Genomic DNA, 12185 nt, shown 5'->3' with positions numbered 1-12185 from the left:
AGGGGATAGACAAACTTTCAATTCATTGACCTCAAAGATTTTGCTTTAGGTTTCCAAGTGTGACAATAAAAATCCCTAGACTTTTCCTTAACAACTTAGGTGACTATATGATTGTGTATAAATGTTTGTGGGGATGTCTGCTTAGGGGTGTGTGAGTGTGAGATTTAAGCAGTAGATATAATAGCCTATACATCTCCAGTGGCTAAAAGATAATTTAGGAGTTCTCTTATGGCTCAGTGGGTTAAGATCCAATGCTGTCACTGCAGCAGCTCCAGTTGTTGCTATGGTGCAGGTTCAATCCCTTGGCCCAGGAACTTCCATATGCCATGGGCATAACCAAAAAATAAAAACTTATTTTAAAAATAGTTGTTAATACAAACACTCTTCCCCACAAAGTACCCAGAGCAGGTTACCAGAATGAAGGTGTGAGACCAACAAGCAGAATCATATAATAGGATTTCACTAGCATCCAGTTTTGACTACCTACACACAAATAGATTTTTAGGGAAATGACATTAGGAATATTTTTTTTCCAAATGTAAACACAGTTTGCAGATCATCAGGGTATCACAGTTAAGTTTACCACAGTATCTGAGCTGACATTGCAGGTGAACCAGGTGACCTGTCTGCACATCATGCACTTTTGTTTTGGTTAAGATCTTTTCTCTCACATCAATTTGTGTTTCATTGACTGAAGAGTTCTGATCTTTCTTCTGTTCCGCACTTCTTGCTTTTCACTCAAGCCTTGACTTGAAGTCCTGAAATACTCCTGAATACTTCACTCCTAGGCACAGTGTATAGTGGCCTCTATCATCACACCACTTCTGACCCCTGTAGGTCAGAAGCTCACTTCAAGCAAAATTTAGCAAGGATGGCTGAGCCCTTGCAAAATAGAATGGGACATGATTTCTACCAATCCTAACCACCAAACTGACTCTGAGTTTGTCTCTGTGATCAACAAAGCTTTAGTCTAGACTCTCAAATTAACATTCTTCAGAAACATCTCCACTCAAGAAGTTTGAATTTTATAACAGTTGTCCACGCAGTTGGCAAGTTTCACTCATTCATCCATTCATTCTTTACTAAAAAATACAACAAAAACCAACAAACAGTATCTCTTATGGGTTGGGAACAGTGATAGGCCAGGGATGTAACACTAATTCAGAAGCAAAACTGAAATTTGTCTGCACAATAGGATGTGGAAGTATTATCCACCCCAAGTCAATCTTTTTAAAAGTTCTGCTACCGTGCTTAGTTTGCCTACATTTAGATCCAAGAGAAAATAGATTGCCTACAAGGAAATAGATCTCTCATCAGCAAAAACAGAGATAGGTGGTAACACAAGAAGCGAAACTGTGAAAACAAAATATATACTAAATTATCACTCACTGGTGAAGCACACAAAGATGTAGAGAATTTATCATCCACAATTAAATCTGTCCGAAAGAATTATTAAATGATATACCCCATCAAGAAGAAATCTAATGAAGGAAGAAGATCAAAAAGTACAAACTTCTCGTTATAAAATACATCAGTCACGGGGGTGTAATGCAGTTAATAATAGTGTATCACACATTTGAAAATGGCTAAGAGAGTATATTTTAACAGTTCTCACCCCATGGAAAAAAACTGTAACTATATATGACGGATGTTAACTAGGCTTATTTTGGTTATCGTTTTGTAATATACACAAATATTGAATCACTATGTTGTACACCTGAAACTAGTATAGTGCTATATGTCAATTACACTTCAATAAAAAAGAAGAAATTTGAACCCTAAGTGACAGTGAAGGTGATGAGCACAGACATTTATCAAACGTACCAGTTACTTTAATTAATGCTTAATTATAAAGTAACTAATATTCTGCATTAAAAAGTAAAACAAAAGTCAAGGTAAAACAAACACACTGTCATAAATACTCAACAGAGAGGTACTGGATGCTGGGTCCTATGTTCAGGAGTAGGAAAAAATACTGTAACACCCATACTAGTTAACTCTAAATGGGAGTTAGTAGACTGTAAATGGGATTCAAATTTGTATACACTTTGGAAGAAATCTTTTTATCAGTAACACTAGATTCTTTCCTTCCAAAATTGCAATATGTAAGACTAAAAACAATACATTTTTTAAAATCTTCAAGATCTCTATGCTGTTCAATCATTCTTCTCTGCTATTTCTCTTCAGAGTATATTGAGGCTCAATCCATAAAATCATAGTCAACTTGTAAGAAATCTGACCACTCTCTACTCTTAAGGGTTGTGTGACAAAGTGCCACTAACACTTTCCTTTCCCCAAAACTGTGTTGTTAAAATTTTGGTTTCAGAATACCCTTACATGCCTAAATCTTATCTAGGCCCCAAAGACTTTTACTTATAGGAGTTGTCTTTGTCACTTTTTCATATATTAGACATTTTTTTAAAATTCAAAAATACTTATTTATTTTAAAATGAGTGATGATAAATCCATTACTTTTCAAAGAAAATGATACCTTTTTATAAAAAATAATCACATTTCCCAAGGAAAAGAATTGTGAAAAGAATGGCAATGTTTTGCATTTTCACAAGTATTTTTAATGTTTGGCTTAAGCAAAGCAGCTGAATTTTCATGTAAGTGTCTGTATTCAATACGTTGAAATGTTACTCTTGCTGAAGTATATGAAAAATATCTGACTTCATATAGATATGTACTTGAAAAAAGGAGAAGTATTTTTATAGCTCTTTTCAGTTTGTGAATTTTTTTTTTTGAAACTAAACCAAGACTCAATAAGTAGAAGGTTTTAAAGTTTAGTTATAATTTGGAAACTTAAATTGTCTAAGTAAATATTTTTACTCTATTACATTAAAACCAATTGGTCTGTCTTGCACACCGAATGATTCTCTTACCACGTGTAATTCTGTGATATTATATATTGATACTTTTTAAGAAAATATTGGTTTACTGAGTTATACTGATCTTCCAAACGTCCACACAGCATCAAAAAGTTGCCTTTGTATCACCAGTGAGCTCATCAGAAAAATCGTTAAGAAACAAGAAGTGTTCAAACTCAGGGTAAAGTTTTCAAAAATATAAATTTTTACCTGAACTTTCCAGTTTTATCCTTGGCAACAAACACGGTAGTTTGTCTTCTTGAATTGACATCTTAAAGGAAATGTCTGTCAAATACACAAGTCTGAACAATCACAGTTTGTGCATCAGTAGCCTTTTAAGGAAAAATGGTATTCTATGAAAAAGCCAGTAAGCCAGCTCACAACTCAACCTCATAACAGCCTTCATATTTATATCTCCCATTTTGTCACATGAGATACTAAAAAGATGTTTACTCAAGAGCCAAGGTTTAATAAAATTAATAAATTGCATTGCTTAATTAAAGACAATTTTTGAAGTGAATCTGGCTTTTTTTTTTTTAAACTAGAAATACTAGAGTGACCACTCTTCAGTTTGGTGCCATTGCCTTATTAAGATGCTAGAAGTTTTACCTACCACTGCTTTTGTACCATCATTGCAATGCCAAAACCATATAAAAGGCAAATAACATCCTAGTTATTATGAAGATGGTTTTGCTCATGTAGACCCTCTGAATATGTCCTGGGGACCACCAGGATTCTATGGACTGCTCTTTCAGAACCACTCTCCTTGAAAGAAAGATGGAAGGAAGGAAGGAAAGGGAGGGAGGAGAGAAAGAGAAAGAAAAAGAAAGAAGAAAGAGAAAAAAGTTTGTTGACAAAAAGTAGGATTTTATTTACAAAAAAAAAAGAAAACTGCTCAATGACTAGAGAAGCTATAAATGTGGGATGCTTTAAGTAAAGTTTTGAGAACGACCCATAGAATTTACCAGAATGAATGATACTTTCTTACCTTCGAATATGTCCTAGGACCTGTGCAGGAGAAACTCAAATTGGGCCAGCGCAGAGATAATGAGAGAAAGGAGATGTGAGAAGCCAAGGGGTCTTATGACAAAATTGGCAGACTGAAAAAAAAGAAAGAAAGTTAAAGGATTTAGGTGAGCCTTTGAAGTCAGAGCAGCTAAAGGAACAGCATTTTCTAGAAGGGCCTTTTATATTGTCTCGTGTACTTTAAAATATTTTGGCATAGATAATGTGTTATAGTCACAGGTTACCATTTGTATATATCCTAGGGGCAATTAGTTAACATTTGATGTATTCTAATTAGCATACATACTATGCAGTGTTTAGTTAGCATCTGAATGAATAATCAAGAATCGACACTCCAGGGATTTACCAGTTTCAACTCTCATGAAGGTTTTACCATTGGGAAGGGTTTTATAATTAGCATAAGGCATGATTTTACACTAGTAAAATGAGTTGCAGATTGGAAGAATATCATATATCATACATACATGTATCATATATCTTTTGCATTTGCTGGACAGAGTATAAGAATCTGAAGTTAATAGCAACCTACAACCTTCAGAAAAGGTACCCTGAGCCTAGGACAGGTTCTGTTTTCAGACTTAAAATGATTCTGTCACCTAACTACTTAGCTGAATCATGAAGCTAAGAACACTTTCATATCTGCCTCAAATGAGCCTTTTTAAAAAGACAGAGAGCAAAGATTTTACTAAATTTAAAAATACATTTGTGATCTTTTTAAAATTTATTTCTTGCCTTCCTGCTAAGTGTTTGCACGTATGACACAATTCAGCCTGAGATTTGTCTTCTGAAACATACTGCCTGTGGCAAGGTTGTCATGAAGGAGACCCAAACCCCTCATTTATCTCAAACTAAAAAAGCTTCTACTGGCTAAAAAATAAATAAAAACAACAACAACAACAATTCTAACAGTTGGAAAAGACCAAAAACATTTTTAACTGGAGGCATAAGGTACCTACGCAGCAAAGGATTAATCTTGGCCAAAGACAGGTTTGGCTTTTGCGTTGATGAGGTAATCTCTAGGCCTCTTGAATGTCCTGCCTGATAAGAGGGTCTGTTTACACACTTGGGACATGCCAGATAATCTGTGCTAAAAATGTGGTTTACAGTATCAGTTCAACCTTTGAAGGGGCTGGAATCTAAGGTCAGACACTCTGGTGGTCAAGCATGTCTACATGACTGGGCCCCAGCAACACTTTGGACGCTGAGGCTGGAGTGAACTCACCTGGTTTACAATACTGTGTATCATCACACATCGTTACTGAGATAAGTAAACACAGTCCATACAACTTCACTAAGAGAAAGTAACTGAAAGCTCCTTGCTTGCAACTTTCCCCAGGCCCTGTCCTGTGCCCCTTTTCCTTTGGCTGATTATAATCTGAATCCTTCTGCTGTAATAAAACACAGTCCTAAGTGAGCCCTGTGAATCCTTCTAGCAGATTATTGAAGCTGCATGCGATCTCAATTATTCCTGAATTTGCAACTGATATCAGAAGTGAGGTTTGTCTGGAGAAGGTCCAAATTTTGTGGTACCTAAATAGGACATCATTGTATTCCTCCAGAAACTAAAATGGGATTAAAAGTAGTTGAGAGAGAACATACATTAAACTGACTTGACCTTTCCCTGCAGGAATTGGAATTTAAGAAAAGGGTCTAAAGATTAAAAGAACTGAAAATAGAAAGAACAAATTTAATACTTTAAACCCAAACTAGTAGTGTTGGTTAATACAAAAATTCTATGTTTAAGTAACCTCAATTGTATACAGGTGCAATCATGAATTTCCTTCACATTTTTTGGACCTGAATTACTTTCAGGAGGAAAAATGTACAGAGTGAGCAGAGTAGGGAAAGATGTCAACTGACAAAGAAAAGGGGTCCCAGAGTCATGGTCCTTGATGGGGACAACTCCCTCTTTTAACCCTAGGAGTTTAGTTCAGAGCCAAGGTGGAGGAGGGAAAGGGAAATAGCTTTCAACCCAATTGATGACTTCAACAGCTACCTTTACCCCCATGTTTCAGAGGCCCAAGCTCCTAAATTAGCACTTTACATAATGATGAAACAGAATGACAAGTCAAAAAGGAAACCCAGAGCCCCAAGGGCCTCAGCTTAGCGGGGTACATATTTCAAAGTGAGAAGTGTTTGGGGAACATGATGTTTCTATCATCCTGGAAGTGAAAGTTATATAACATCCCAAAGAACAAAGCGTCAATTTATTTCTGCTTCAGGATATTCTGTTTTCCTCTCAACAGCTTATGTGTACTGTACACACCAGATGATGAAGGACAGGTAGGTGGGTTTCAGTAACCTGTTTTCTTGAAAGCTGAGAAGGCAGCCATATGCAGAGCAGCATCTGTTTCAGACTCTTGCTGCTTCTTGCCAACAATAGTGACTTTGCATTGTTTACAGGGCAGTCTTCTGAAATGGTTCTCTTTCATTGTAGAACCCACTCCCCTTTCCACAAATGCAAGGCCTTGACACATTGTGAATACTTAAGATATCACAACAGACTGTTTTCAAAAACTATATGTTCCAGAGCCAAATAAAAACTGGAAGAATTATTGGTTTGGTTCATCTAAGCTTCTGCTTTCTGCAGTGGTTTCAGAAGACCCAGAGGCTCGTGGGAACCTGCTTGGTCCTCATGTCTACTTTATCTTCAACACTACCATCTCTGTCAACTCATTCGACAAGCTTTCTAAGGCATGAATAATCCCTTTATGAAAATCCATTTTGCAAAGTTCCAAATTTGCAAGTCAAAGAAAATAGATTTTTGTTTCATTAAAGAATCAGGGCTCTGTAATTTATGGATCTGAAAATCTTCCCAAACTAGGGGATTCTTTGTCATTTGAAAAGCTATGAATTTTCCAAGTGCTTTTCACACATTGAGAAAACAAGCAAATAAGATGACACTTGAGCTTAGGTGGGAATCAACACATTATATGGATCTGTCAAATGACCCTTGATCTTAAGTAGCTTTATCTAGTTTAGCTTAGTAACAATTCATTTTACTAAGAACATTTATAGAAAATATACGTTCCATTAATTAAGGTAAGCCTTTTCTTGAGGTCTTGACACCCACTCCTATCCATTTCTCAGTCTCTAATTTGTGTGTGTGCATGTGCATGTGTGTGCATGAGAGAGACAAAAGTCTACAAAGAAAACCAGATATATTTCCTCTTTTTGATCACAGCTGGAGTCTATATTGTCTCAGGAATCAAAGATATAATCAGAGATCTAAGTTGGAGATATTGATATCCATCTGTTCTTTCATATATTCATTCTCATTTAAAAGGATATTTAGGAGTTCCCATCATGGCTCAGCAGCAACGAACCTGACTAGGATCCATGAGGATGTGGGTTTGATCCTTGGCCTCACTCGGTGAGTTAAGGATCCCATGTTGCTGTGGCTGTGGCATAGGCCAGCAGTTGCAGCTCCAATTCAACCCTTAGCCTGGAAACTTGCCTTACGTGCAGCCATAAAAAAGACAAAAAAATTTAAAAAATACAAATAAAATAAATTAAATAAAAGGATATTGGCCATTGGGGATGAAGTGGTGCAGAAGACTGTTGTGGTCTTAGCTGTCATGAAACCTAGCATCTAATGGGAATATAGAAATAGAATAAGATATTCAGATCCAGTGTGATCTTATGTTTGATAAGGCAAGAGTGTGGTACCTTGGGAATATATCAGAGAGTTTAGCAGAGGAAGTAACATCTAAGCTGAAATCTAAAGAGTAAAAGTTAACCAAGGGAATAGGAAAGAGAAAACTAAGGAGGAACCAAAGGTGAAGGAACATGTGGCATTCTAGAAGTAATGGAGCCTCTGCTGGGAGAAGCATCAAGAAAAGAAGGAGACAAATTGGCATCAGCTGGATCATGGGCACTTGTGTATGTGATGCTAAGAAGCTGGAAATTTACCCAGACAGCAGTTGGCTTCAACTGAAGATTAACACAATTAGATACAAATTTTTTCAGTGGCTTTAGGATTAAACCTAACCCTATTTACTGGGAAAATATGACACTAGGAATCATAACATCAAGAACCAGAGGTCCAGTCAAGAGGATCCTTGAGTTCAGAGATAGAAAATCCAGTTGGGGACAAAACAGAATAGAGGCTTCACCACAGAGAGAGGAATAACTGAAAAACAGAGCTACCAGTTCAGATTATGACCAGCAGAAAGACTAGCCTGATGTTAAGCTAGATCTCCTAACATGATTACTTTTATTCTCTGTCCTAGATAACAATCTGGCATGAAACTCAGCTACAGTGTAGAAGACTCTGTTCCAAAGATTAGAAAAGTTTGAGGGATACAAGGTCATATATTCAATGATCCATTCAATCTTTCCTACATTTATCCATTCAGCACTCATTCACAGAGGAGGCCCTCTTAGGAAAGCACCCATCTTTGGTCAATAATTCAATATATACATAGGTGAAATAATAGATTACAGAACACCTGAAAAACTAAATACATGTACAGCATGTTTCCAGTGTCTCTCTAAGGTCAAATGCCTAACACAATATCAACAATTGACAAAAAGAAAATGAAGCCACATTAACAGCCAAAATGGCCTGACTTCACTAGCTGAGTCTATCCTAAGTATGATGGCAATGTCAGGATCAGCCTAACAACCTGGGTATTTATCAAGCCTTATTTTATCAGTCTGCCTCTAGGGTATTTTTTAAAAACATACTATTATAAAGCAGAATTAAAGCTAATGTCAGAGAATTAAAGAAGGCTGAGAAATTCTGCCCCTCATTTCATGAGATTTTAATCTAACTGTAAGTTATCTAAATACACAAGAGAGGAAAATAAGTGTCAGAGTCTATGAAATGGGTACAGTGGGTAAGGCTTGTCAGGAGGGGATTTATAGAGGAGGACTAATGGGACCTAGGAATATGGGGATGAGAAGTTATGGGGTTTAGTGGTGAGAGTCTTTCAGAATTATAGATGGCTGCTAGTAAGACGGTATCTTATTGCTTTCTTTTAATTAAGGATATACTACAAAGTCAACTGGATGCTTGGGTCCTAATTCAAGATGCTAATAGCGACACTGTTATCAACCTGTTCCTGTGGCTCTCATACTTTCCAATTCTCCAACTGATTGTCATGATGAGACACGACAAACCAATCCTTTTTCTTATGAATTCTTTGCAGCAACTCCTCACCTATTCTGATACATTTTCTTAGATCAAGAAGGTGTTTCCTTCCTCCCCCAAATAATACTCAGAAGCCTCTGAGGTAAAAATAGTTTCAAGCTATGATGAATTTCAGGAAGCCATTTTAGGGGCATTTTTAATGCCTTGGAGACTTTCAGATGATGGGGTAGTTTAGTGGAACCCTGAAATTTACTCAACCTGTTCTTGCGAGGACACTTCTCTCAAGTCAATGAACCAAAGGATACTTTCTGAATTAGATAAGCTCTTAGAGGGCAATTATGACACTTATGTACTCTTCAGTGAGAACTCTATCTTGATATCTGTCAGAGATCCATTCTCAGGTGTCTAGCAATTACTGGGACTGGACTCAAACTCACTCATATGCTTTATTGATGAGTCCTCATCAATCCCTCCCCCATTCATTCCCCTCTGAAAGCTATACTGGACAGTGCCCAATTCTCATACTCCATCCCCATAGGATAAAGTCTTAATGCTATTATTGATTCTGACTTGACATTAAGGAGCATCTGAGCCCTGCTTCACCAAGTCTTTCACTTTCTCATGAATATTTCCTAAGCAAGTCCTCTCTCCTGACATGCAGGCAGAGAGAAATAAGTATTTTTATCTGCCATGTCTTATCACTTATTGTTTAATATTTCACATGCACAGATTTCAAGACAAATCTACAAATAGCAGCAGCCATACGTTTTGTGAAAAAAAACTATAGTTAGGGCAGCATTTCTATATTTCAGAATACCGTCAGTAGATCTCCTTAAAAAGTATATTTTGGATCATTAAGAACTCCAGAAGAAGAAAATTTATAATACCATTTGGGGGATAGAGCACAAGGAGGATAAAATTTAATGAATCTTCATTTATGTAAATACAACAAAACCTTGGATTTATAGAACTGATAACATCAGAGAACTCATTTAATTTTATATACCCCGAGGTCTCAAACTTAAGGAATTCTGTTAAAGTTACAGCTTTGTTAGACTAAGGGATGGTAACCTTGTAAAATATGTATGTCAAGACACCAACCCTGAGTGGCAGGGAGCTGATTGACGTTTCAGCTGATGCAGTACAGGAGAGAATGGTTTTCTCCTAAATGGAAGAGGGCGAGCCCACTTGCAACAATTTTCCTGTTGTAAATAAAGGACATATGAGTTGTTCATTCTTACTGCAGCTGTAATTTGTCAGAAAGCTATCTTCAGAGGCTGGAAGCAGGCCTGAGGAATCCTGGCAATGTCCTCCAAGAACACACAGAAGGGAGGTGAAATCATTCCAAATGTGACTGAATTCAGGTGAAGAAGATAACTTTATGCTGGACCTGGGAGTTGGGGGTAATAGAAAAAACCTGGTAAGCCAAGATGCAAAGGTTAAAGATGGGGTTAATATGAGAGGAGCCAGAAGATCAAGTTAGAGGGTTGTTCCGGAGAGCAATAAAGCAGAGCCAAGTTCAGGGCAAAGATTTCATCTCTTCACACTTTTCACTTATGTTTTAGCATGGTACTAATTTGTTAGGCATTGAATCAAAGATGAGACAGCTGGCACACTGAAACTAGGGAAATCTGAAGAGACCGTGATGAACTATTCACAAATATGTGGGCAGGATGTAGGAAAACTATAAGGAATAGCACAAAAACCTGCTAAATAACAGTAGAGCCACTCTCATTCCCAGACCCAATGAAGTGAGGGGTCATTGGTAGAGAATGAGAAATTGATGATTAGAAGGCCACCTCGAGACCCTAAGACCTTAGGTTGAGGAACACAGACAACTGCGAAGTGTCTCCTCAGGGAGGAAGCGAGAGAGAAAAATATCCAAGCCTAAATCGCCTCCCTTCAGGCTCTCATTATGGCTCTGCATTGACTGAACCCAACCAGAAACCAAAGAGCATGGGAATTTTTTGTGCAGTTCATGTGAAATAGCCTCCATTGCAGAGAACAGGGTTGAGAAGGGTGGAGAGTGAAGGCAGAGAATCCAGTAGGAACTACCTACTTTTAAGTATCAGCCCCCCCAAGCATACCAAGGAAAATCACCCCCAAATACATCAATCCAGGGAAGGAGATTAGAGTCTCCAAAAGCCTCCAGTAGAATACTGGGTTCAGTCAATCCAAAGTATTTTCTCAAACAGTTAATAAAATTTATTCTGGGAGCTTTCTTGTGGCACAGTGGGTTAAGAATTCAGCATTGTCACTGCAGTGGCTTGGGTCGCTGCTATGGTGTGGATTCGATCCCTGACCCAGGAACTTCCACATGCCGAGGGTGTGGCCAAAAATAAATAAATTTTTAAAAATAATAAAATTTATTCTGCACTCAGTGCTGGAAATCAAAGAGATTGACATACTTCCTGTTTCCAAGAATCTCACAATCAAATTTGTTCATGTGATTAAACAAACATTTGCTGAATTTCTAGTATTTGTTGAAAAGAGAGATATATTGCATCTCCGTCTTCAAAGAATAAAAGAAGCTCAACAAGTCAGAGGTTAACAGTGAACTGCAGTGCTGCTCTCTAGCAAAAGCAATACTCCTTTCTGTGGTTAACTTCACTTTCTACGAAGACATTTCCAAATTCTGAAGCCATGGGCTGCTTTGTGATCTGATTTTATTTTGGTATTTCCTAATGTCGGTTTGTTAGCCTGCCATGATCCTCTTTTAAAAACATATGTTGAACCTTTCTCTGATATAAATGCAGTGTAATGAAACGCCCCAATGTCCTAATGTGGGCCATCAGAGGACCAACTGAGAAAAGCATGTTGGAGGTAAAAAAAAAAAAAAAAAAAAAAAAAAAAAAAAAAAAAAAACCTTAACTTATATATTTCTTAAAATGTCAGTGCACTGGGAGATAGCAGCCTTGGACTTTACATGTGTCCATGTTATTGACTTAAAGTACATTGAGCAATACTCCACTATGCCTCATTCCCGCATCTACATAATAAACGTTCGTTAGATCATCAGATCACTACAGACTCCTTTAGCTCTAACTTTGTGTGGTTCTCATATGATTAGAAAAGAGATTGTGATTTTTACATAGAGGGTGTCAGACTTTCTATTTTGAGTATTCTCTTAGGATATCTGCACAGTGTTATTATTACTGCGTTAAGCTCTCTCCCCAGTCTCCAAAATCAGACAT

The 12185-nt window shown here is 37.2% G+C and overlaps 1 protein-coding gene across 6 annotated transcripts in view; it reads right to left on the bottom strand.

Moving 5' to 3' along the window:
* Positions 1 to 12185, bottom strand: part of LOC110261733 (uncharacterized) — a 1083992-nt gene that overhangs the window by 659320 nt on the left and 412487 nt on the right. For 2 of the 6 annotated variants that reach the window (XM_084967486.1, XM_084967489.1), the window contains exons 6-7: positions 3859 to 3970; positions 3081 to 3172 (exon numbers count right to left, since the gene is read on the bottom strand). The exons of 2 other annotated variants lie outside the window; for them this stretch is intronic. In XM_084967486.1, coding sequence (XP_084823612.1) covers positions 3952 to 3970 — 19 coding nt within the window. In that variant the 3' untranslated portion in view covers positions 3081 to 3172; positions 3859 to 3951. Of the gene's footprint in view, positions 1 to 3080; positions 3173 to 3858; positions 3971 to 10092; positions 10194 to 12185 lie in introns of all 6 variants that reach the window. 2 more of the 6 variants (XM_084967492.1, XM_084967487.1) reach the window with 2 other exon arrangements.

The sequence above is a fragment of the Sus scrofa genome, chromosome 7 (genome assembly GCF_054392235.1).
Source record: "Sus scrofa isolate SSC_HxYL_T2T_F1_AM1 chromosome 7, Sscrofa_HxYL_maternal_Yorkshire_Landrace_v2.0, whole genome shotgun sequence".
Lineage (NCBI taxonomy): Eukaryota > Metazoa > Chordata > Mammalia > Artiodactyla > Suidae > Sus > Sus scrofa.
The sequence above is the reverse complement of the archived record's forward strand: the minus strand, read 5'-3'. Positions and strand labels throughout refer to the sequence as shown.